Source organism: Pelmatolapia mariae, linkage group LG7 (assembly GCF_036321145.2).
Source record: "Pelmatolapia mariae isolate MD_Pm_ZW linkage group LG7, Pm_UMD_F_2, whole genome shotgun sequence".
Taxonomy (NCBI): Eukaryota; Metazoa; Chordata; class Actinopteri; order Cichliformes; family Cichlidae; genus Pelmatolapia; species Pelmatolapia mariae.
The window spans coordinates 40,265,020-40,291,164 of record NC_086233.1 but is presented as its reverse complement, the minus strand read 5'-3'; the positions used below and the strand labels follow the sequence as shown (position 1 = coordinate 40,291,164).

The window sequence follows — 26,145 nt, the reverse complement described above, 5'->3', positions numbered from 1 at the left end:
AACAAGAAGCAACAAAGAAATAATATAACTGTTTGTGGTAAGTTTATATTGAACAGCTGCAATAAGCTGAAGTTCTTAGACATAAGAGCATATCTGAAAACACATTTCGGTCACTGTTTAAAGAGCAAGTTGTGCTGTAGCTAAATGTATTACCGTTAGTGTCCACGATGACTTTGAAAACAGAATACACTGGAAATATACGTACATGAAAATTATACAGAGTATAAAACCATACAGAACTATTATCTCTGTAAAATTGTTTTATTTTTAGGCCATCTTTTCTTTTACAGTGAAAGTCTACAATTACTTATGCATTTGATCAATATACTTTAAAGTTAAATTAAATTAAAAGTGACTGGTATCGGACTATTATGTACACTTGTGGCCTTTTAAAAAAAGATATCTGTTGTAAGCCAATATATTAGAGCAAAAATTTCTGGCACAACTTCACCTACTTCCAAGGTGGAGGGAGAGGATGAAAGAATTCACAATGAAGGAACTCCAGAAACACTTAAGGGTTGACCCTCATGGCCCTGATGAAGGCCACAAGCCGAAACACGTTGGTCAGTCAATAAAGTTGTTCATCTTCCCTTAAGTGTTGCTGGAGTTCCTGCATTGTGAAGCCGATATATTAGGCACAAATGTGATGCCACCTAAAGCATGATGCAGGTACTGCACTAAAAAGCCGCACACTGTTAAGGTACCATATTTGATTTTACTTAAACACATGTACATCACATTTCAACAATAGAAATTACACAATTTAAAAAACATTACACCTATCCATACAAGAAACCATTTTATAAAAACCTCAAATCCAAAAGACACAAAAGGAGGAGAGAAAAATGTTCACAGTGACAACGTCAACAAGGCAAAAATCAAACCCGAGCAAAAACAGGACACACTGAAAGAAAGTCAGGAAACTATTTTTAAAGAGTACTTGGCTGAGGCATGATGGTATTAGCAAGTGGCATAAAAAAAAAACAACAAAAAAAAAACCCATAAAAGTAAAAATATTTGGAAATTAAAGTGAGATAAAACTAAAGTAAGTGAAGCTGTCTACTTCATGTGCAATTTTATTTTTTTTAAATTTGTCAGAATTTATATTTAAAAGAACATCTTATTTTGGAGAGTTTATTTTTTGTCAATGAATTATTTCAGATTAAAGTTTTTTTTAATAAGACATAAACAAAACGAAACAAAAAACACCACAATCAAAAGTCATAAATCTGAATATTAAATAAAATGGACATCAATTTGGGATTCAAACTTTTAATTTGACAGCTTTTAATTGAACATGTAAAATAAAAAACAAAAAAATAAAAAACAAAACATTCAACCCAAAATAAAACAAAAATACTCCAAAAAAAATGTTAGTCTGAAGTTTTAAGTCACTTACAACAGATTACAAAAAACAGACATTCTCAAAAAAAACCCCAAAATAAAGTTATCCGATAATAGAAATGAAAGAAAAAAGTGCTTTTTTTAGTGCTTTAGTTGATTCTTCTTTAAGCTTGATGAAAACCGAATGACAAACAAATACAAAAATGTAGCATTTGTAGTTCCCTGTGGGATTTTGTTTCGTGGCTCATTAATTGTAAAACAGAAAGCATAAACTGCTAAACTGGCATTAGCTTTAGCCACTTAGCTTCTGGCTAAGTCAAACAAAGCTTAAGAAAAAGACTAACTCTGTGGTTTACACTAAATTCCACGTGTCAAAGACTGCTCACATAACTGCTGAACATTGATACAGAATACAAACACTTTACACCAACATATTAACTGTAAGGCTTAGTTGCAATAGTACAATACAGAGTCATATGATGATACTGTTTACAAATCCCTGAAGACACCAATGTATAATAATGAGGTTTAAACACATTTGTTTGCCAGCGGTTTAATACACAGTCATGAAACCCTCCACCTAAGTTTGCATCGCAAGCTATAAAGACACTATTTAACAATAGTATCAGTTTCTCTTAACATTTGAAGATTTGAACTGTCAGCAAGAGACTTGATGGACCTTTTGCTATGTTCTTTTATACAATTAGAAAATATTGAGTCAGAATCAGAACAAGATTAAAAACTACTTTTTATATTTTCTGTTTCCTCCCTTCATAATTTGCCTGCAGACCGACTTCCATCAGTCAGTGTTTATAAGTCAGATTAATATGTTTGGTTGTAAGTAAAGGCCAAATTAAGTCTACCACTAAGATTAATTGTATAGTCATTAGAAAACAGTAAAATACATCCATTCTGGTTTCTCAAGAGTGCACAGTGTCATTTTTTTAAACATTGTGTTTTGTCTGATTAACAGTTCAAAGCCTGAAAATGTTCAGATTACATCGATAAAGACACAGAAAAGCAAGAAATTAATATATTGGGAAAGCTGCAGGCAGAGAATAACTGTTCTTATTAATAGACTAGCGAATTAAATTATTATTCCATTTTTTTTAGCACAAAAACATAATGTAGTTAAGTTTCCAGTTTAATTTGCTGCTACTAAAGTAAACTGAAGCCTGCAACCGGTCATGTGACAAACCTGAACCAATAAACCGCAGCTAAATGTAGCTGTGGGAGTAAAAGTAAGCTTTTTTAAAACTTCTTCTTCTACAGGCTTTTACTGTGTGAACCAAAAACGTCCAGTAGACTTTTCACAATAAAAGCCTAAAAACTATGGGAGGGATTGAACCCTTTGAGCTATCAAGAGGCTTTTAATTTAATATCAAGTCTGCTCACGTGAAATGCTGAGATGTTTATCAGAGATGAAAAAACAGAGACGCAATTCTTGTAAATGTTTTTTTCAGTAAACTAACCCTTAGAGAGGATGTAAAGTGCTCTCATTTGTGGATGGTATTGTTAATTTGTTATCAGAAACAGTGATTGGTAACAGACTGTCTGATTCTGACAAAAAAATAAATAAAAAAAATCAGTGATTAGTTGGAATCAGCTGATTTAATATCAATCACTAAAATACTATCACTGAATTATTTTCATGGGTGACTGATGGGGGAAGACCAGCAGCTCAAACTGAAGTCAGCAGCCATCTAAGAACCTTCAGGTGTTTGTGTTTAAGGCAGCCATCGCAAAGGTCTTACTATGTCTCAGGGTTGATAGCTGTAGCCTTAGTAACGATCTTTATGTACTGAGTGTAGATGGCTTCAAATGCCTCATCTCTGTGCATCATTGCGCCGAAGACCATAGGCTGCAAGAGAACAGAGGAACATCAGAACCAGGCTCCACACAAAAAGAAAACAGAGCCACACTTGTTACACATCATTGTAACAAATGCATACTGTATAGAAATCTGTTAAAGTATTTGGAGTACATCACTTCTCATACTTATTAGTGGTACTTTTACTTGTCAGAGTGTATTCTTACATCTGTGAAATGCTTCTTCTAAATGAGTAAAAACAATTTTAGTTTCTTTGCTATTCTGAACTGAGCTCTTACTTTTTGGGTGGATGGTGTCGCAATGGAGATCCCCATCCCAGATCCAGGCAGCACTGACAAAACTTTGTACTGTGAGAAACAACAGAGCAGATCAGAGCAAATTCAGACCAATGCAAGGCAAACACATATGCAATAAGAGCAGACACGAGCGAACGTTAGAAAAGTTTTAAATATCTGATGTTAGAAAGTAAAAGACTGTTTCCTGAAAAAATGAAAACAAAAGCAGCTTCAGTACCTGCAGCACTTTTTGTTTCAGGTTTTTACTCCAATAAGACTTTTCTAAGAACTAACATTGCAGTCTAGTGAAATGACATGTTTGCTTTCTTTCTTTCTTTTTTTTTTTTAAATTAATTAATTAATAATTTAATCTAATCAAAGACACTCAAAGGTTTACACAGGCTAGTTACAGTGGCTTCAAAAACACAAGCTAATCAGGAAATGACATCACAAAGTAATCTAATTGAATATTATAAACCTGGGAAGCATCAACAATATTTCTAAAGTGAACACTTACCTTCTGGATGTCAGTAATGTCGAGCAGTTTGATGACTTTGTTCCTCTTTGAGGATCCGGACCTGGAGCTGGAGCTCTCGAAACACAGGTAACTGTAAAGACAGCAGAGACTCTGTTATCTTCCACTCCTACAACGCTCTGCAATGGTGATTATAAGAGATTATAAGCACTCAGAACATTTATGGCACCCATCCACCGAGGATCAGCAACACACCCTAATGGAAACTTGCATACTGCTACCTGACAAGCCAAACATAAGAATAGCCCAGCTCTTTCATCAGACACCCTGGCAGTTTATTTTCTTCCCAGAAGTCTGAAGTAACTACTGTTCATTATTTATGGTCTTTATTATTCTGCATCCCTCACACCAGACCCTAGTTGTTTGGGGAGAGACCCTTCAGTGTTGGTACTCCTACACTCTGAAGCCCTTTCCTCTGAGATCATTTTCAAACAGAAGTTTATTTGTCACCTATTTACCGAAACCTTTGGCCAATAACCTTTTTAACCTTTAACTTTTCAGGTAAAGCAACTTTAGGCTATTCAAACTTTATGTTTAAATGTAAAAGTGTCATATGAAATACTTTAGTAAACGCAAGTTTACTGTTTGAATGTTCATACAAAGACAGAACCAAAAATGCTGCAGAGGCTGCGCAACGTCAGAAAACAAACACGGGGCAAATAAATGACGTACTCAACATGTTATCGCTCGCTCTGCTTATTACTTACAGGTGCCAAACTTCTAGGAGGAAACATTCTGTGTGAATAAACAGAGATGTGACACAGTGTCTCTCTATTCATTCTGCCAGATGACTTACTTCTCGGTGACATAAAGCACTCCATTGCGGATGTAGTCTGTCGGTGTCTTCCTGTCTCTGTTGATGAGGCAGCAGCGCCAACCAGTCTCACACACTGAAACAATCATTACAATTAAAATATTACTGGTAAGAAAACAGTCGACATCTAAAGTCCTTTCTATTAAACTGCATTAGCAAATAGATAATTAAGTTTTAGATTCTTTTATGCATCTGTAAAACTTGTTACAATTTTTTGTCCTGTATAAGTAGAGTGTAGGGCTGGGCCATATCATACTGTTCACGGTAATACCGGTATAAGGTTGGGCAACGATGAGAAAATGAAATATTGCGATAGAATATGGGTAAAACGCGCATGCGCAGTGTCTTTGTTTTCATACGCACATGGCGGAAAAAGCATGGCGGCGACGGAGAATAAGAAGGGCGAAAGCGGATCGTTAAATGAAACGGATGAACCAGAATTGGTTTGTAAAAATGCTGCAACTTCAGTGGTGTGGAACTGGTTTAGCTTTCGTCCGTCAGATACACAACAAAGCACTATTTTTGCTAGAGCATGCTAGCGGGCCGTCGTTATTACCGTGTTGTTTGGAAAATACGGCACACTTAAAATCAATCCTTTGATTTTTCTGAAAATCGACAGTGCCCCTTATAATCCTGTGTGCCTTATGTATGAATTGTGGTTGTGTTTACTGACCTCGAAACGATTTTATGTGGTACACGGTGCTCGAAAATCTGTCAAACACACAATACGGTAATATTATGTTGAAGCACAGTACGTATCACTCTGCGAGGCTCCTGCCTACGAAGCCGCACCGCTTGATGGATTTTCGGAGTATTGCTGCTATCGTAGGCAGGAGCCTCGCGGAGTGATACGTACTGTGCTTCAACATAATATTACCGTATTGTGTGTGTATAACCTCTTTTTAAGTTTTGTGGATATTATACATGGTTATGCTGAGGATATGTCGGCCAATTTCCACTGGAAATGCCTTTTGGTTAAACTGTCAGCAAGGAATTTGCATTTGCACTGTTAATTTTTTATATAACTTTAATGCACATAAAAAACAGCTGCTTGTTTAAGTGAAAATACATTGATGTTTTTTTTGCACTAATAAAGTTGTGGAGTTGTAAAGTATTTTGTCTAGCGTCAATTATATCGTCAGTTATATCGTTATCGCAAATTTTCAAATGTATATCGTGATAAATATTTTTGGTCATATCGCCCTGCTCTAGTAGAGTGTACATAAACGTCAAATTTATCTGTTTAAATTTACAATAAAATAATAATATGTGCAAAAAGTGAAGGGTCTGAATCCTTTCTGAATCTACTGCACATTATAAGACCCTCAAAGAATGATGGGTCAACACTTCAGACTGAGTTAGAAGGATTCATCTATTAATTCATTTTCTCCTGTAGTTCCATTCTCACCTGTCAGAGGGCGCTCACTCTCTGGCAGGTTAAACACCTCATGAAAAGCTCCTCTCTTGGTGCTGTAGTATCGCCCTCCATCCTCATCCCGATTGACACCCACAGGAGCTGCTGCGGTGAGGCTGCCTCGGCCCCCAGCAGCTATCACCTGAGCAGGTAGACAGAAGCAGGTACACAATTTGCTAATCACTACAAGTAGCAGTGTCTGAAGCATCCCCGCAGTCAGATGTATAGTCCAGTGCAAAATCACCCCTTACTTTACATTTTCTTCTAGTAAGACGGACTTTCTTGTAGCTTTTAAATTGGTCTTGAGCAACAGTTCTTTTCAGATTTTTCTTTGGACACTGCCTGCTCAGAGCAGTCCTGGTACATGATCTTTTTCACTGGAATGTGTTTCTGGTTTTTAAGCCACCTAACACTATTGTAGGAATCCTTGAAGGATAAAAATAGCACCATATTCAAAGGATGAACCACCGTTGCGTCTACACATAACAGACAACTTAGCAAAGACCCAATCGAATATGTGACCTTTAGGCATTTTGTTACGAGAAGCCTGTCACAAAACAAGGAATCAATTTTTTGTTTCAAATTGTTATCAACACAATCAGAGGTGGTCAGGAACGGGTTACAACAATGAGTGTCTATAGACATCTGAAAAACTGTAGCCATATACCTGAATTCAGAGATGAGTCAACAGCTCACCTGTTGCGGTCCTCCAATACTGCTACAAAATTTTTTATAAGGATATTTCAGTTCAGCCTGGAGGTAAAACGAGCACGTTTCCACTCAAAAACAGAAAATTGAAGGCTCTGAATTGAATCTGAATGAAAATTCTGCCAAATCAAAGAACTTAACCATAAATTGTCCAGTTAGATATTAGCTTCTAGCAGAGGTATCAGTATCTTTGACATGCAAGCATAAATATCTAATCTGCTGTTCTTTACTGCAGGAAACCTTCCACTGACCCTTACAGTAATCGTCACACAGGACCAGAGCTTTTAAATGTTTTAAGCTGCTGCATCACCCATACTCCCCCCAAAGATGTACTCAGGTATGCTGGAAGGTAGGCTGAAATTCAGTGTATGTGCAGCTCAAGACATTAGTTGGGAACAAACATTAACTGTGTCTGTTAACACTGGGTAGGATACATCCGTCAGCAACATTAAAAACGCCTGTCTAACATTTTTAGGATCTAGTTCAATAAAAACAGCTGTGATAAGTTGGAGCAAAAACACTTCTAAGGTGTGTTTGGCACTGAGATGCTGCCAGAGGATTTGGTCGTGTCAGCAGCGTAAGCAGAGCGCCCATGGGTTGGTCACAACTCAGCTGAACAGCACATTTTAACCTCCAACTATTTTACACTTAGAAAAAGAAGACAACAAAACTTTATGCATTCTTACCTGAACTTTGGCATTAGATCTTACTTGGAGGTAAATCACAACATTTGTGCCAAATCTACATTTGTTAAAAGGGTGAAGCTAAAGGAAAGGTCACAGGGTCATCTGAAGATAAAGTGGGAAAATCTGACTAGTACACCAGGTGTAATATTACGAGTTGGGACGTCCAACTCTAAGAGGATTTTAACCAGATAGACAGACCAACACTTCAGCAGCTGATTGGTTACAGCCAGTGATGTCAGTCAAAATATCTGATCACAACTCTCACCACAGCACACACTATGGGCCTCTACACTGTGATTGTAAATATAACACATACACACACACACACGCACACGCACACACACACACACACACACACGCGCGCGCGCGCGCGCGCGCGCGCGCGCACAATCCTACCTGTTCACATTCAGACAGCTGGGAGAGAAAAATACAACCAGACCAGTAAGAACCAGTAACAAGCTGATCCAGTCTGTGCTGGTTTTTCCAGCCTATGATCTCACTACTGCAGGGTTTGTTCCTTTGTGTCATGTAACTGACACAGACTAACATCAGCCCGGTGCTGAGATCTCTGAGCTCTGTGTGTAGATGTATGCGGGAGTTTGGACTCACTCGTCGGCCCAGCATAATGTTGCTGCGCTCTTTCAGCTGCAGGTCGGTGGGTAAATTTGTCCAGATGATGTAGGGGGTGTCATAGCGCTGCCTCAGCTTGGGACAACTCTTAAAGATGAAGTCAATGATGAAGAACTTGATACCTGCGTATACACCTGAGAATTAAAGAGTAAAAATCTTTTATAGTGCATATATTGGACAAACAAAGTTGAATAAGAAGCTGCTAAGCAAGATGCAAAGAGGAAGAAGAAGAAGATTCATGGATGTATTGAAGGAGGAAATGCAGAATGGTGCTGTGGCTAAAAAGGATGCTAGAGACAGGAGAGGACAGAGGCACACAATCTGCTGTGATGACCCCTAAAGGGACTCACCACAGCCATCCCACCCATCCCCAGCAGAAACGTTCATTTCCATCAAAACTATAAGGTTCCTTCAAAATGAGCATTCATCTACATTGTCGGACTTAATAGACACTTGTCTGAAATCTTTATCACAGATGCAGGTCTGCATGCCTTTTTAACAGGCAGTAATCAGTAATCAAGAAGAATCACAGGAACATCTGGCCTGTTATATATAGCTGTTTTCACAAGTGTACTGGATTCCTCACCTTTTATAGTGCACATGTGAACACAGATATCTGATGCACCCTTACACCCTTTGTGTGATGTTGGATTGTGCTGATGTGTGAATAGCACAGCTAATATTTCAGTGTATTCTCTGCTAGTGAGTGGGCACCATATGTGTTGCCTACTGCACACTCTATCCATGCAGCTCCCTCTCCTAACCACACTCAGTGTTTCCAATTGTGTCATCATCTTTGAAGGGGACTATTTGCTGTTGTAATTATATATCATTAGATTATGAAAGTTTTGAACTTTCAAATAATGTCACCTTGTCCCCAAGGAGCTCATCAAAAAGTAATCAAAAAAAGCTTAATATTAGCTGCAGCCCTATATTCAGTGAATTTATGAAGGTATGACTGAACATTAATCACATAACATTAATGTTCAGTGCTCACACAGCTGTCGTGTTTTTAGACATGTGCATAGACAGAATATCTTTTCTCATCCATTCCTTTAGTGGATGAGATATATTCTTTCATTCTGATATTTACTGAGAACAAGTGATTTAAATCTCAATAAGGGGGGAAAACGAGAGCACAGAAGGTGATCAACTTTTTATTTATTTATTTTTTTACCTATGATGAATCCCAGCAGTTTGTACGGGAGCAGGCATGAGGAGATGAAGGCCAACCACAGGCCAACGTACAGCTTCTGAGTCAGCTCCGGCTGAACCCACATGAACAGACTGCACACACACACACACACACACACACACGCACACACACAGTATAAAGAAGCACTGTAAATGGATCACCAGTTCTTTCTGAGCTGAAACATGAAACTGTGTGTAGAAGAGCTTACTTCTTTATTTTCTCCAGGATGTTGGCCATCCTTCCAAACAGATTCTGTAAGGACATAACAATAATAATTAAATGTGTCAAAAAGAACCACTTGTGACCTTAGACCGCTCACTGTCCATCACATTTCACCTGAGCTTTCTGAGCGACATCCAGGACCAGCTGGAACTTCTCAGACACAGTCAGGTCTTCCTTAGGAGGCTCCTGAAAAAACAAAATGAGAATCCCAAATATCTGTTATTAAAGAACTTAACAGTTTCCATTTGGGACATCAGGACAGTTTTATGCGAGTCATTTCATAATAAAATGTTTAGTAATGATTATGAGGAGGCCAGAATAAAGAGAGATTTCTCACCACTGGCTCTGAAACTTCAGGTACAATGCTCCACTGGATCCTCCAGCCTCTAAGAGCAGAGAATCATGGGAAAATATGAGCTGTATAATAAATATAATGAACTTCATTGCCTTGTATGCTGTTCTGACCAATCGATGTTCTCATCAGACCACTGTAATCAGATATTCAAAAAAATTCTGCAATAAACTTTTGCTCATATTGAACAGCTCTGATCCAGTCATCTGATCATCAAGCGACTGGCACTTTAACGATTTCAGATTCTTACAATGGTCAGTATGTTGACTTAAGGGCCAACTGTTCACTTAACACATAATTCATGACCCTGACATATGAATACACTGATAAGATAAGAAAAAAAAGTATGTAAAAAAGATGCTAACTACTGAATTTGCACTAGATTTGCCATGGCACGACTACATGCGTCTTAAATTGAAGAATCTACTGAAGCTATTTTCCTAATAACTCTAAAAGTAAAGAACATATTTGTCCAACAAGTTAAAAAAAACAAAACATCACAGACAAGGGAACAAGTATTCCTGATAAACCTTACCTATACTGACTTGGTACTGAACCTTGACCTGGTTTAAAACTGTTGCCTTTTGTCTGGTTCTGATAAAAGCTGTGTGACTAACTTAGAGAGAGCAAAGGTTACACTAACTTGGCAATGAGGTAATTCAAGGACAGGCGGAGAATGGCGAGGAACAGGAACATGGGGATGACCCATCCATTCCACGCCACATACATGTAGACCTGTGGAGATCACATAGGTGTAAACACATTTAGTTTTGAATCAGCCTGTCTACTTCTGTTATATCTGTTGTGACTGGTGGATCCAATCCATGTTTAAAAGAATTGACTGTTGACCACCTGAACTGTGTGTGTGTGTGTGTGTGTGTATGAACTCACAATGAAGGCAATGGCTGATGTATAAATGGAGTACCAGCTGGATAAGGCAGAAAGGTTCCTCATGAAATTGGTAACGGGTCTAAATCCTCGTTCTGGAAATACGAGCGTAGACAAACTGACATCAGCTGACTTAATCATGACAAAGAAAACATCAGCTCTATAAATGCATAAACTTATTTGAATGTTTATGCATTTGGCTTGGGTTTAGTATATCTGATGTCCTGGAGATGTGAATGGGATGCGTGGCTAACAAGGAGATGCAGTCTGTCTCAAACCCAAACTCATTAATGACTATCACATACTAAATGTCCCCTTCTGTTTCCTTATTTGCTCTGTGGAGCACATATTGAGAATTCCCTTGAATTTAAATGTTTTAACTTCTTACATAGTTATGAAATAACAACAGGGTATATCTATGCAAATGTTCCATTATCCTTGAGCTACTGAAAATTAAATGACTCTAACAATGACTACACTGCTGCCTAATCAGTTAATGCAATAGTTTTAACCCCTTGAATCTAATCTATTCAGTTACATTTTTATATTTAACGTAATGATGTTCTGTGGGACGTACAATATTGTCTACTTATTGCATATGGTCTAATTAACTATTTTACCGTATCCCACAAAGATCTATTCTTGGCCCTCCATTGTTTCACTTGCTCTTGCTTCTGTTTATAGGAAATACATGACCTGTTACTGTAGTACTATTGCACACTATACCCAGTAGTGCAGCTCACTGTCTTCAGACAATGTTGCATATTACATTTGGTAAAAAAAACAAACAAGCAAACTTACTGAGCCGTCTCATGTTTTCAGTCAACCTGTGGATTATAAAAAAGATAACATGATAAAGAACACAATGAAAACCTATGTGGCTATAATAACTCCACAGCAGACATGATCCGATTTTCATACTTTTCAGTAACTTTATTGTTACGGTTGCAGTTTTACAATTACAAATATAAAAGGTTTCAGATGTGTTTGCATGGCTGGAAAAACTGTGTGGATTAGGTGATAAGTTCTTGAGAAGCTCAGCACTGCAGTGTGTGTGTGTGTCTGTGTGAGTGTTTAAAGATGTAATTTTTAAAGTTAATATGATAATAAAAATGTCAGTTCAAATAATGTCAGTTTTCAGTTTTCTACCATTACAGTTCTGCTAACATCCAGAAGTCTGTCACAGACAGTTTCAGAATGTTTTCTGACCTTTTGGCACTCAGTGGTTCCTCTGTCTCCACTGTCATCTCCTCTGGTTGGAAGCGGAAGTCTTCGATATAAACACCAAATCGATCATAAAGCCATTTCAATAAGGTGTCAACCAGAGTCTCCTTCTGTTTGTCTGAGGGGAGAAACAAGGCAATTGTGATAATAATAAAGGACCATTCAATTAATTCTGTTTCTTTTCACATCAAACAAAGGTGAAAAGATGGAACATCTACAAAAAGTGAAAGAGCATAGATCAGCCATACCACTGCCAGCAGCTGAAGGAGCAGACGGAGCTTTAGGTGTCTGAGATGGTGAGTCTTCAAGTCTGCAAGAGGTAGAAACTGTGTCGTGTCAGTCCAGCATAAAGCAGAGGAGCAAGCCGCTTTGAGTCCAGCTCAGCAAATTTAATTAGTCTCAAATTTTACATACTTTATAAATAGAAATATGGTCAAAGTTTCAAATAATGATTTTTGGTACATGAGCCGAAAGCTCAGGGTTCAGACCGTTTTCTTCTTCTACATGTGGGTTTGTATTGTACCAAAAAGACCAGACCTATCTGACATGTTCATCACAGCTCTGGCTGTGAGGACAGTAGCCCCACCCAAGTGCTGTTTAAACACTGACATCCAATCAGGGGAAAATGTCTTAAAAGTTAGATGGTTTTAAATGGGAAATATTATAATGGCTTGTTTTAGACAGAAGACGACGTGAGGGACGCAGTACAAGAAAAAACTGATTATGAAACACTAAAATCACCTTTAGTGGACTCAAAGTGCATATAACGGGCTCCCTTTAATATATGAAAATAGGAAAATATATATATATACAACTAGCCTGGATCTCAGGGCATCATTGATTTTCTGTTCCAGCTCGATGCGTCTGCAGCGCTCCTTTTCTAACTCCTGTTTCAGCGAATCCACATTGGACTCCTCTTTAAGTTTTCTCAGCTCCTCCTCTGAAACAGACAAACACTGGAAGTTAAAAGTGCTAAACTTATAATAGTGAAACTGAAGCATGACAACGTAGGTGACAGAAACTTTATTTTATTCCTATTAATACGATTAGTATTTTTTTGAGGATGCGGGCACAAATGGCTTATTCACCAAAATCTCTCTGCATGCGTGTCAAATGAGGTCAGCAGGGTTATTAATAGCTGTGTGTGTGTTACATAAAAGGCCAAATATTGACTGATTACAGAGCGCTATCGGGACTGTACTGGGGGATGTTTGACGCTTACAATGAACTGACAACTGAAGAGCTGTGATGTCGACTCATCAGTTTCTACAAAGCTGATGGATGGAAGACTTGAACTACACTTGTTTGAATGCGATTCTGACAAACTTTTTTTAACTGATTTGAGCGAGAGGAAAGAGACCTGACAAAAATCCTGGCACCTGGTCTGCTTTGTCTACGTAAATCTGACCTTGCTGAGCTAAAGTTCATTGGTTATTTTTTCAAAATAAAACTTGACATATGAAGATAAAATTCACAGAATACTCACGCAAATAGTGCTTCTCCAACAAGGCAATTTCTAAGTGACCTTTAACCTCATTTAAATCTGTCCTGTCATCCAGAGCTGCAGAAAAAGATCCTGGACCAGCCTTAGAGAGAGCAGAAGAAAACATAATAAGCAACATACCATAACATAAAAAAAAAGTAAAAATACTGATTTTCTCTGTGTGGTTCTGCACCTGAGCATCACCCTGCGGCTCCACCTCTGCCTCCCTCACCTCCTCTGTCTCTCTGACAGAGGCGCGAGGTTTAATCACAACCTCCTCACTGCATTCTGTGTCGGATGTGTTGGGCGACTCAGCCAGATCCAGGAACTCATCCCGCCGTCCCCTGAACCGGATCCTGTCCAAACGCTTCAACATGGTGGGCACCACAGAGCTGAGTGTCTACCTGAACATGACTAGCCCCCCAGCTGCAAAGACTAGAACAAAAAAGAACCAATTTGCAAATGCTGCACCACTTATCTGTGTATTTTTTACTGGTCCACAGTGGCAAAAGAGAGAACTGACTATGAAAGTGAAGCTACCAGTCAATCTACATCCCCACCCTCACCTATGGTCACAATTGGAAAATAAGCTTCCTTCCCAGGATGTCTGGGCTCCCCGTTAGATATAAGGTGAGGAGTTTGATCATTCAGGGCTCAGAGTAGAGCCACTACTTTTCCACATCAAAAGGAACAGGTTGATATGGTGTGGATATCTGAATAGGATTCCTATTCAGATAGCCGATGTCTGTGGGTTTGTGAGGTGCTTCACAAATCCAGGAGACATGGGCAGCTTTGGGGGCAGTAGTAGCAGCAGCAGTAACTGGCAGAGTTAAACGCAGATGCCCGGCTTCTGGACGAAGGAGATGACTTAGGGTCTGTGCTCGAGCCAGGCAGCCAGGAGGAGTGGTGGCGAGGAAGCCCAGGTGGGGACACACCTGTGACAGCCAGTCAGTGAAAGAGCAGCATCCCCATCGGGCAGCAATCCCATCTTCTGAGTCCAAACAGTCCCCAGTGTCGCCGGTCTGAGGGACATCTCCGGTAGCTGGGAGGCAGAAGCATTATCCCACTCTGGACCATATGGCCACTCAGGCCGTCCTGCACTTGGAAGCATGGTGCATCCACATTTTCCAGTGTGTAAAATTTGTTCACCAGTTGAATAGCCTCTGGGTATAGATGGAATGGGTGTCTAGATACCCATTGGGTGTCACCAGATACCCTTGTTACCCTTTACTAAAACCCATGGCTCTGAGTTGCAGGACATAGAGCAAACTTGGGATTTTGGCGTCGTCCTGAGGATAAGCCACATCTCATCAGCCAGAGCCAGGAGATCTGCTGAGATGGCTGGCTCCTCTCCAGGGTTGGCCGAACTGGACCAGGTGTGTGTGTCAACACAGTGAGCTGCTGGGACCGAGCACTGCAGAGTAGCTGCCAATTTCCCACTGCAGAAGACGTGTTGGGAAACCAGGTGCTTTCCTTGAAAACTCCATGATAAGCTCCTCCCTCTACCTAAGATCCTATTTCAGTCGCTGGATATCCTCTTGTAACTGTGAGCATGCCGGTAGGCAATGACAGACAGCCATGGCTTGAGGGCAGCAAACAGCTGACAGACAGGCTAAAAACCAGGCTACCCAGGCTAGGTTTGGTAGCAGACGAACCAAGTCAGGAGGCTTCAGGGCGTGTTGGTTAGCAGCGGTTGTACCATTAGAGTTGAAAAGGGTGTCAAGCAGGAATTACAAATTTCAAAAACCACTTAAGATTTAGTAAATCGAGAAAAAACATTACAAGTCGCCAAGATACACGGAGAGTGGTTTGAAAGACGGTGGTCCGGAAGTGACATCAATAGATGGATGGATGGAGACAGCTGTTTATCACCATTTGTCACCATAATCAGTGATTTAGCAAAGCAGAGCCTTCCCTCCATGACAGCAGTACTGCAGTGCACGAGCATTTAAAATGCCATTTAAAACCAGCTGTGATGTCGACTCTGAATGGGTCATGTTTGTACAGTAATGTTTATGTTAGCCTATCTGTGATTAATAACAGTTTTTTCTAATTCTGTTTTGTTCTTTTTTTACTAGCATTAAGCAAAGGTGTATAGATGAGTTTGTCCTGAAAAGAGGCTTGTGCACCTCTCAAACTGCTGAAGTCATGACAACGAGCGAGGTACTGCAGCTTAGAACAAGCAGAGATAAGGGCTAGTCGTTGACTAATAGACTAATCGAAGAAAATTAGCAGATTAGACGACTACTAAAGTAATCATTAGTTGCAGCCTATTTATAATTAGGAACAGCAGTTTTTGGTATCTAGGAGGTTTACAATATTCAACATATCTGTTTCAGCATGCTCACACTTGTTGAATCAAACAAAATCAAAGTGGATTGTTTAATTTAAAAATAATAAATAATAAAAACAATCACATTTGTATTTATTTTTTAAATCTAAACAGCAAAGAACTCTTTAGTCATGCCTGGCATGGAAAACCCATGCAACTCTAAACTCTGGGTTTTTTAGCAATGAGGACGGAGAGCACATCAGGGCTGCAAATTAAATTAAACCAAGTACAAGGAAAACATAAAGATGCAAATTTAAAATAAATTGAACATGTTCGCTTCCGCTCTACTATTAACTCTGATAACTGACCTGTGTGTGAAGCTCCTACAGCGCTTAAGTCATCACAGTCTCCTGCATGTTTATAAAGGGAGAGTCCACTTCATGCTACCGACATGAAGTCACAAAGTTAAATGTTTGTTTTGGGAGGAGGAAGAACTGTTTCATCATCTGCTCTTTAAAAACAGAACTGGCTGCAGGTTTTGTGCCATCTCTTGTAAAACTTGGACTCTTGGTTTATGCCAGCTCACCAGCTCACTCAGATTAAAAATTGGGATTTAATTCCATGTGACTCATATTAATTATACAAATGTACACCAACATTATGACCAACCAACTCAGTATTCTAACGTTGTGTCTGGACAGTGTAAGAACCGTACTGATCCAGAACTCAGCTTTTAATCAGCCCATCATTTTCTTGATTAATCATTTAACTTCTATACCTATTACATGTCATAAAACATCATCAACATCATTTAAACATGAAGATTTCAAGTTTACTACCTACTAATCGATAAACTGACTAATCATTTTGCCTGGCTCAACACTGACTGTCTTATCTAAGCCATAGACATGTTTCTGTAAATGTTTAACTAATCTTTTAAGCCGCTAATTATGATCTGGGTCCATTTGTTACTTTTGAAGCCAAAGAAGATTGTCGATATGCTTTTAAAGAGAAATCAAATTTGATATTTACCTGTAGTGAAAATTATGTGTCCATCAAAATATGTCTGCTATGCAAGAAGAAAACACAATTAACTGGGACTTTGTTGTTTCTATAAGAAGGAAGCCCAAGAACATCCATCCATCCAACCTCTTCCACTTTTTAATTCAGAGTATAAAAAGAGAAGACCGGAGCTTATTCCAGCTGTTCCAGGGCAACCACACAGAGACAGACATCTGCACACTGACATTCACAATTTAGACTCACCATTTCACTTCACGTGCATGTCTTTGGAGAGTGGGAGGAAGGCAGAGAGAACCCACCCTACCACAGAAAAACATGCAAGCTCCAAACAGAAAGTAGCAGAGGTAATCCTTCAGAGTTTTCCTACTCTGAGCACTAACTGCACTCTCTTCACACACATATTCATATAAGCACTTTTATCGATATCTAAGCACTCTGACTAACATTATCACACAAGGATGCACTGGGGGTAACTCGGGGTTCAGTATCTTGCCAAGGATTCAACATGCAGACTGGAAGAGCCAGGAAGTGAACCACCAACTTTCCAGTTGGTAGACAATGCACTACATTTTTCATGTTTGTTATTTATTCCTGCTGTCTTACTATTCATATATTATTCCTGGCCAGCTGGTGTGGAGCACCCACAATTTCACTGCACATATAGACGACAATAAAGGGCTATTCTTTGCTATTTTCCACTGAGTGGTGTGATTGGTAAAAACTATTAAATAATCCAGTGAATCAAAGACATAAGAAAATGTGGTCCTAAGTCTGACTGGTTGTAAATCACTACTTGAAAATCTCAATGTAGCCAAAATCAAACTAAAATTGACTCCGTTTTTGAAGTGGTAAGGTACAAACACACATCAGCCTCTTTTCCATTTCAGCGTCCCAGAGCAGCTGGAGTCTATCATTGCTGTCATAGGATCAGAGGCAGGTTACACCCTGGACAAGTCACTAATGGGCCAACAAAATATCAGCCATCCACATTCAGAATGTTCCAATCAGAATCTCCAGTTAACCTAACTTGCATTTCTTTGGACTGTGTGAGGAACTCAAGCAGACATCAAAGAAGTATAACAGGAATGAGCTACTCAGCTGTTGGTCTCCAGCTGTACGTGTCTGTATCAGCAACAGAAGAATAATCTAGGCTTTACTGTGAGGCAACAGTGGTAACCACCACACCACTCTGCCACCAAGGAATAACACAGTTAAATCCCACATAGCTTTGCTTCAGCGGATTCTTTCTCTTTTAAAATGCAAACATCTAATAAAAAGTTTTAAACTTAATAACAAAAATTTTAAAGTATATTATTCTACATGTAATATTAAAATATAATATAATAATATTCTAAATCACCTGCAATAATGTCAAAGCTCAGCCCATGATGTGAATCACTACCCTCACAGAAATCTAAACTGAAACCAGAATCTCCTGTGTGTGATCACAACACATGAACGTCCTCAGCAGACGTTAGAGCCCTGCTCTAAACTACAGCAATGGCTGAAGGTGTGTTCAGCCTGAAGATCACCGAGCAGTCCGACTGGTCTGCCTGCTTCTGTTGGTTACTGTCTGAACAGACAGTACTGACTGCACAATGACTGACAGACAAAGGCACTGACTGCTGTCTGGGAGCCTCTAATTATTACCGCACAGATTAGCACCTAACAGAAAGCAGGAGCAGAAACAGACTTTTTCTGACCTTTTGCAGGTAACACAGAGATAAATTTAACACCTTTAATACTATCCAAAAGATGAGATTATAAAGGAAATCTGTTTGGAGTGATAAAGCCTAGATTTATTTATTATGACATCACATTTTTCAGTACTTCTAATCAATGTGACCTGACCTGGATAAGCAGTAGAAAAATTAATGGATCAACCCATAATTCCTATTCACTGCAACCTAGTGTTTCCCATGGATGTGGTTATTTTGTCTCTAGGGGACATTTTGCTAACTATGTACTCTGCACCTTTTTTATAGATTTTCACAGGAAAAAGTAAAGTTGTGACCAGAAGATTTCATGCGCTCATAACAGGCATGAAAGTCATGTAATTCGTGGCTTTTGATGATTTCTCTGAAATGTCCTTTTTGCGTAATGGAATGATAATGCAGCATTCATCTTTAATGACACAAATTTACATTTATTTTTGAGTTTCTGTAATCTACACAGGATCAAAAGTATGCATGAAGGCTCAAGTAGACAGCTACTCTTTTGGAAGTCAACAGAAAATACAATGAGCCCTCTTTATGTGTTATTTTTATCATCTTATTGCCCCGTGACCCGGGCAAGGATAAGCAGAAGCAAATGGATGTTATTTCATTATCTTATAAATTAGATTATTTTGTTGAAATGTAACAGTAATGTAAAATGAATTCATTACAAGTAAAATACTCATTTTTGAATTCTGCCAACAGAGATATAATCAAATCCAGAGAAAATGATTTCCTTCCAAATCTTCCTGTTAAATTCATCTCATGCAGCACTTACAGTGTAAGTACTGTTTGTTAATAACCACCATCCAACTCTGTAAAAGAAATCTACGTCCAGCTTCCCCTAATGCGAATTGATTTCTTTAATGTGCTTATCAGCACCAAGTCTTATGTTCAGCAATAACAATGCAAACTTTTTTTAAGCTCCTGTTGGAAAAGGATTTCCCCATTACCATGCAAATAGATTACATATTATCTTGTTAATAATATTTTACACATATATCGAAAATGTATAGAAATGTTTTGATGATGAAAACAAATCGGGTATTTATTTTTCCATTATCCTACATTATATGCACTCACTTGTGGCCTGAGATTAAAGTTAAAGGGTATGAATCATGAAATCTAAACGGAGGCGTCGTGACACGGTGTAATCTAGTCCTCAGTTCATTCTATGCTTCATAGGCAACCGAGTTGGCCATCGTGTGCTAATGAACTGGACAGCGCACGATATTGTCTGGTTGTCGAGATTGCTTGGATGGGTGGTGTTTTGTTTTGTCAAGCTTTTGAATTTTTTGGCCCTCCATTAAACTCACTTCACTGTGGACAGTGACACTGGTGTTCCAGCAGTTTCCAGTACATGGCAGGCATGAGGCCTGGTATTTCCGGGCTGGTCCCTGAACATCCAAACCAATTTCCTGCATTCTGAGAGTAACAGATTGGCTGTCCTCCCAGAACTTGGCAAAGTGATGACACTTTAAGTTGTCATGATAATACAATTGCAAATTCATTTGCTATTCATTATTGCTCACTAATAAGACAAAATTATTTCTTATCCGATTATTCAATCAACTGATGGAATAATCGATAGAACACTCGATTTCTAAAATAATCTATAGATTTTCAAAACCATGAGGAAGATTTTGACTCCATCTTTCAAACAGTAGTAATGGTGATGAAGTCATATCTCGAAAAGTTAACTTGATCATTTTCAACTAATTTTCCTAATTAAAAATTAGATTTAAGAAAATAAGTATTTAACATCAAGTTTAGAGATTTCATTCATTTTTCAAATTATTTAGAGCATTTGATTAATTTAATAACTGATCATGAAGGTAAATATATTTTAGAGCCCATTAAAAAACAAAGGGTACAACAAACTACACAATACCTAACATGTAAATTGTTTTATTTTTGTAGAAGAATAAAATGTGCTCCTCCTCAGTCTGCAGCAGTTTGATCTGGCAAGTACTGTAAGTGCCCATTAACAGAGTCTTCTCCTCTTCTAAAATTGTGTGGTCCTTTCAGCCTGACTGAAGTCAACCTTAACAACATTCCCATCCCAACGCTAAAAGAGATCTTTGAAGCGATGAAAGGAAACTCTCACGTGGAGTTTCCCAGTTTGGGGTCAGGAGCCAGACACACTCTCCACTTTTAAAATTAGTCTTAAAACTTCTTTTTTTGATAGAGCTTATAGTTAGAACTGGATCAGGTCACCCTCAACCATTCTTTAGTTCTCCTTCTAAAGGCTGAGCTTGCTGATAGAGCTCCATTTCTTTTCCACTAACTTTTTTCACTCCCCTGGTGTTTATATACCACTGCTCCGAGTCATTAAATTGCATCTTCTGTCTACCATAGTGTGTTTTATCTCTCTTCTCCTTCTATTCATGCCACAGCTAGTCGCAGCAGTTGGCTACTCCTCCCTGAGCCTAGTTCTGATGGAAATTTCTTCCTGTTAAAAGGGAGTTTCTTTATTACTGTCGCAAAGAATAAGTTCAAGGGTTAAAAAGCTACAAATTACTTCTATCTAATAAAGTATTTTTATATCATCATCAAGTTTCATTCCAGTCTTAAAATGACATTTTTATACCATTTAAGACAAGTTTCAAGGAAAATTAAATAACTCCTTTACTACATTGGAGGGTCTAAATAACAATCATGTAATTATTAATTGGACTGTTGATTATTTTCTCTGTTAATGATTTTTTACATCATATACAAGGATTAAAAAAAACAAACAGCCCCAAACAGGTGCAGTCCAAAACCAAAACCAAATATTCATTTTACTATCTGTATAACAAAGGAATATGACAGATTTGCACATTTGAAAGTTGAAAACAAGTGCTTTGTGCAAATGACTACAACAATAATTTAACAAGAAAAGATAGCTGCCCGGTAGTTTAGTACCCATGTAGTAGATTAAATTACTAACTCGCTGTCTAATTAAGAGTTTTTTAAGACTTCCCATTACCCTCCCACCTTAATGTGTGACAGCCAATTAGCTGCAGTCTACAGAAAGCGCACCGGTCGGTCCGCGGAGCACAGGTTGGGCACACCTGGACACTCCAGAGAAGATATAAAGAGAATCCTAACAGTGAAGTGCGAAGAAAAGAAGCAAAGGGCGAAGAAGTGTCTCACCATGAGAGCAAAGATGAAGCAAACTTTCCCTTCTTTCTGTTTTTCCCGGCGATCCAAGCCCACTGGAAACCGGGTCAAACCCGCTCCTGAGCCGATGTAAATCGGACCAGAATCCACTGAGACACGCTCTACGCCTGTCTCTCTCCTCCGTCCTCACAATTAATCCAGATGTGGGGGCCTGTGAGGGTGTTTAACCGAACCGCGTTGCTCCATCGGACACAATAATCACTTCTGTGGGCGGGGTGAGCAAGCGGCACCCTAAGAAGGAAGTGACGCCATCACGCTGTCCTCGTTAAACCTACGTCGAGGCGGAACCAAAACTCTGTTCTTCGTTTCTGGGGGAATTTAAACTATATTAATTTGAGTTTTTGCTGTAGTGACGGCGAGCAGGTTGGGGTACTCAACTTAAAAAACACAAAACAACCGAGATGGTCTCCACAGATCAGAAGACCGACGTGAAAGAGGTAAGACTCACTCGAGGAAGTATATTTAACATTTGCATGTCCAGACATGTAATGCCACAAATTCACCTCCCACCCAACTGCAACACTAGAAATATCTCATTGTACTGTATTATATCTGTTTCTTCTAAAAGCGTTTTCCACCAGAGTCCGGTCAAATGAACACGTATTTTAGTGCAATCTCTGACCTTTGCAATAAAGTGTTGAGGTAAATGTATATGTCATTTGATATACAAAGGTGTTCTAGGATTTCCTGGCTTCTGAGTGGCTGGTGAAGTGTCAATGGGGCTGTGCACGGGAAGTGTTGGTGTTGTTGTAAAGGTGTTGCTAAGAAAGTTGTCCGCCTGCATCTTGCTGTTTCTAATAGTTCAGAGAGATTCAGAACCACATAACGAAGCCTTACGTTACACATAAATGCACCACATAAATGTACTTCGTTAGAGTCGAATTTGAAACTTGAGATTCAAATCATTTTTTTCATTGTTATTTATTTTTTGTAGTTTGTGAGTGAATGAATAAACGAATGCCGGACCACCTTATAAAAATGGAACATATGCACTCTGTCATTATTGTTGTTGTTATTATTTATTTTACTTAATGTTCAAAATTTGTACGTCTTGTAATAAAGGTTAAGAAGGCTTAAATCACAGATCAAATTAATAACCATATAAAAACAAAAAGAAAAAAGAAACTAATTCTGCAGTGACAGTGAGGAAACGTTAGCATGGTGCTTCCCTACATACATTTATCTGCATATAAATATTGATATATATATATATTTTTTTTTTTTAATGGAAAAAGTCATAATCATATTGTCTCACATTCTTGTGTCTATCTTCTGGTAACTTCATGTTGCTTTTTATCAGTTAGTTCTATGTTTATTTAGTTGTTGAAAAGCAATATAGTGAAACAGTTTCGAGGTGCTTTTGTTTCCATGGAATTTACACTATCCGTTACCTCATAATTCATGAGTTTTACTTCCAGTGTGAAAAACACAAGCCACCCTAGCTTATTTAAATGTGAATAAAAAAAGATAAAGGTAAACATTCTGTCTCTCCTCTGCAGAAAGAGGCTGACTGCCCAGTGGTTGTTGCAGTGACGTCCCATGCAGTGTTTGAATCAGGAGGAGCTCAGGACCCCGATGGCTTGTACGTTGGGGGCATAGCTTTTCCTCTGCTGCAGGTCGGAATCCAGCAACCCACATTCATTTATGTTTTTTTTTCTAATTAGTTATTATAGGAATTACAAATTATTATAGGAATAGGTGCAAATTGATTATACATTTTAAGAACTAGATCCATTTATTTGATGTCATGTATTTTAAGTGTGTCAACATTCTTAGATCAAAAACTACAAAGATGACTGCACTAGTAGTGAGCCCTAATTTATCCCAAGAGTAACAAATGCCATGATGAATGGATAATCAGTGTTATTTACTTCATCTGTCAGAGTTCATAATCTTATGCCTGATTGGTGTATCAGATAATTTTAAACTTTTAATATTGTTGTTGAACTGTTTTGTTCAGCTATACACATACATGCAGCTACTGTGGACAGTGACGGTGGTGTTTCAATAATGCAGTCCATGGCAGGCTTGAGCCTTATTGGTTTGTGGGTTGTTCCTAAACACCCTAACCAATTTTCTATATTCTAAGAGTCACAATTTGGACCTTCGCACAGACCCTGGCACAGTGATGACATAGAAAAGTGACTTGTACATACATACAGTTATTTAAACTGGCCTTATCACATGAAAACTATATAATACTTTTGATCCTTTGTGGATTACAGAAAATCCCCCCAAAATTCAAACCTGTGCACCAAATTCTTGTTTGTTTTTTTGTTTTTAATTTTTAAGTGATGAAAATGTGTGCCATGCAATCATTCCACCCTGGCAAAAGAACATTTCAAAGAAATCATTAAACCCCTAAATTCCCATTGCATTCATGCCTGTGATGAGTGAATGTAAAGTTCCGACCACAACTTTACTTATGAGGACTTTTATGTACTTTGTCTTCAGTAAAAATTCATGTGATTGGAGCTGAGACTCACCATTCAAAAGTATTAAAAGATGTAATTTATATAGAATAATAAAAATATAGAATATGAATAAAGTGGTACTTTAAAGTTGACTTTCAGATCAGTTTATGCTTATGTTGGCGCTACAGGCACTACAGAAAGTGAATGAACGTCTGCTGAAGGAAAATCCTGCCGAGTCGCTCTTGTTTGATGTCATTCTGATCACCACTGAGAGCCAGCAGCAGCAGCAGAGCTCCCGCATCACGGAGAGCATCAGACATCATGGTAAACGCACTTCAACCTTCAGGAGAGAGATCTCAGTCTGAGTCTGGAGTTTTGCTCATACTTTCTCTTGGCATTATCCTGCAGGTCTCAAGGTCAGCAGGTTCTGTTTTTCCAACGAGGAGGATTTTATGGAGAATCTGCTGAACAATAACGTGCACCTCTTTCTGACAACGAACAGAAACGAGGCATTGCAGGGTTCACAGAAAGGTCAGTACATTTTTTTTCACTTACCCCTTTTCAGCTAAATAGGTTTGGAGTCAGTGCTTTAAGCTCCACGGCTGCATGCTAATAATACACTCTACTTCCACAAGTGAGTCTCTTTGAGTCTCTTTGAACTGTTATTTTGCTGTTTTATGCATATCTATTCAGCCTGCCAGAAGCAATGAAGAAATATTTCAATTTCATCTTGAAATTTTTCCAGCCTTTACCTTCAGCTTTTTCTTGCAATTTTGCCAACTTTATGTTTTTAGGACACCGTTGTTCTGTTCCAAGCTCATATTTTTCTGATTTATCAGACAGTAGATAAGGAGTATGTGTGTGCTGTGATTGGTCCAGGTGTTCTCTCTGTGCTGCTGGATGAGCACACAGCTTCCTGTCCAACAGAGCAGCTCAGAGTTTTATTCTGCGGGGACGCCGTGGTCCAGTCGGAAGCTGGACCAGCACTGGCAAGCAAACAAGCTGCTCAGGTACAAACAGTGGCAACCACTCATGCGTCCCCTGTACCTTTTGTTGTGTATTTGGTGAGATTTTAAAAGGATAATTCATATTCTTGCCCTGCAGAGCTTCTCGGCTCAAATCGGCAAGATGCGGGGGAGGTTTGGTCCATTTGACAGCCCCATCAGCATTGCCCTGGTGACATCGCGGGGAGGCAGGGAAAGCTGCGGGGATGCTCTGCGGACGCTACGCTCCCTCGGCGTGAATGCAGATGAAGCATACTGCCTGGCTGGGGCCCCACGTGGTCCCATTAAGCGCCTCCTCCAACCTCACTTCCTGCTCAGCGAGTGTTTTAGCAGTAACTGAGAAGACCAGACTGATGATGACTTGGATTTCAGAAAAAACAAAACAAACTTCACTGTGTTTTGAAATAAGCTGCCAAGCTTTCAGACTGATCTCAGAGTTAGCAGCTTGAACATGTCAGTCTCATTCAGCCTTAAAAAGCCAGCGAGGGAGCGAATGTGAAGCCCTGCTTATCACCGGAAGTCATATAGTTCTGAGAAAAAGTAGCAAACAGTTTGTTTAAACTGAGCTAAAAGAGCTCTGAATAACTTACTGTGTTACTCAGGCCTTACAGGTTTCATATATATATGACTATGCTGCCAGTGTAACACTTTGACATACCTAAGAAATAAGAAAAAAAATGAACCTTTAAGTCTGTTACCCAATTTTTTTTTGACATCACTGAAAGTCATACCGTTATAGTGTTTTCAGAATTCATCATGTCCCTGATTACTGTTACTGTTTTTGGGTTGTGTTTTTAAGGTGCAGGGTGGTCTGCTCTTTGTTCTGTGACTGATTGGGATGCTGGGCATGCTACTTCTCTTATTTGTGTTCATGCAGGGACAACAAAAATTACTTTAGTTTGTTCTGTTTGCTCTTTTTTTTTTTTTTTCAAAATAAAAGAGTGAAATCAA

General features: G+C 38.9%; 2 protein-coding genes across 3 annotated transcripts; one reads left to right on the top strand and one right to left on the bottom strand.

Annotated features, from left to right (window-relative positions):
- Nucleotides 1–450: 450 nt before the first annotated feature.
- On the bottom strand, nucleotides 451–21,970 carry LOC134631106 (GRAM domain-containing protein 4-like). Of its 2 annotated transcripts, XM_063479093.1 has the most exons (20): nucleotides 21,750–21,970; nucleotides 13,795–14,036; nucleotides 13,605–13,704; nucleotides 12,938–13,058; nucleotides 12,367–12,428; nucleotides 12,104–12,236; nucleotides 11,696–11,721; nucleotides 10,898–10,989; nucleotides 10,650–10,741; nucleotides 9,992–10,040; nucleotides 9,769–9,840; nucleotides 9,641–9,684; nucleotides 9,415–9,524; nucleotides 8,217–8,371; nucleotides 8,004–8,021; nucleotides 6,208–6,355; nucleotides 4,782–4,875; nucleotides 3,968–4,058; nucleotides 3,454–3,522; nucleotides 451–3,205 (listed from the first exon to the last, which is right to left on the bottom strand). In XM_063479093.1, the coding sequence occupies exons 2-20, from the start codon at nucleotides 13,975–13,977 to the stop codon at nucleotides 3,098–3,100; spliced, it is 1,767 nt and encodes a 588-aa protein (XP_063335163.1). In that variant the 5' UTR covers nucleotides 13,978–14,036; nucleotides 21,750–21,970; the 3' UTR covers nucleotides 451–3,097. The 2 variants fall into 2 exon arrangements, with proteins under 2 accessions (XP_063335163.1, XP_063335164.1); XM_063479094.1 differs by lacking the exon at nucleotides 8,004–8,021 and having other exon boundaries at nucleotides 452–3,205.
- Nucleotides 21,971–22,058: 88 nt separating this feature from the next.
- On the top strand, nucleotides 22,059–26,145 carry LOC134632264 (cytosolic 5'-nucleotidase 1B). The gene is made up of 6 exons (XM_063480926.1): nucleotides 22,059–22,213; nucleotides 23,276–23,392; nucleotides 24,379–24,514; nucleotides 24,599–24,721; nucleotides 25,070–25,200; nucleotides 25,295–26,145. Exons 1-6 carry the CDS (start codon nucleotides 22,178–22,180, stop codon nucleotides 25,532–25,534), a joined length of 783 nt encoding a protein of 260 aa, XP_063336996.1. The 5' UTR covers nucleotides 22,059–22,177; the 3' UTR covers nucleotides 25,535–26,145.

Coding starts and splice junctions, on each gene's coding strand:
- LOC134632264 (XM_063480926.1), top strand. CDS start 22,178: ATGGTCTCCACAGATCAGAAGACCGACGTGAAAGAG. Junction 23,393..24,378: donor TAGCTTTTCCTCTGCTGCAG/GTCGGAATCCAG, acceptor TTGGCGCTACAG/GCACTACAGAAAGTGAATGA. Junction 25,201..25,294: donor CAAGCAAACAAGCTGCTCAG/GTACAAACAGTG, acceptor CTTGCCCTGCAG/AGCTTCTCGGCTCAAATCGG.
- LOC134631106 (XM_063479093.1), bottom strand. CDS start 13,977: ATGTTGAAGCGTTTGGACAGGATCCGGTTCAGGGGACGGCGGGATGAG. Junction 13,059..13,604: donor GTTGGAGAAGCACTATTTGC/GTGAGTATTCTG, acceptor TGTCTGTTTCAG/AGGAGGAGCTGAGAAAACTT. Junction 12,429..12,937: donor AATGATGCCCTGAGATCCAG/GCTAGTTGTATA, acceptor TACCTCTTGCAG/ACTTGAAGACTCACCATCTC.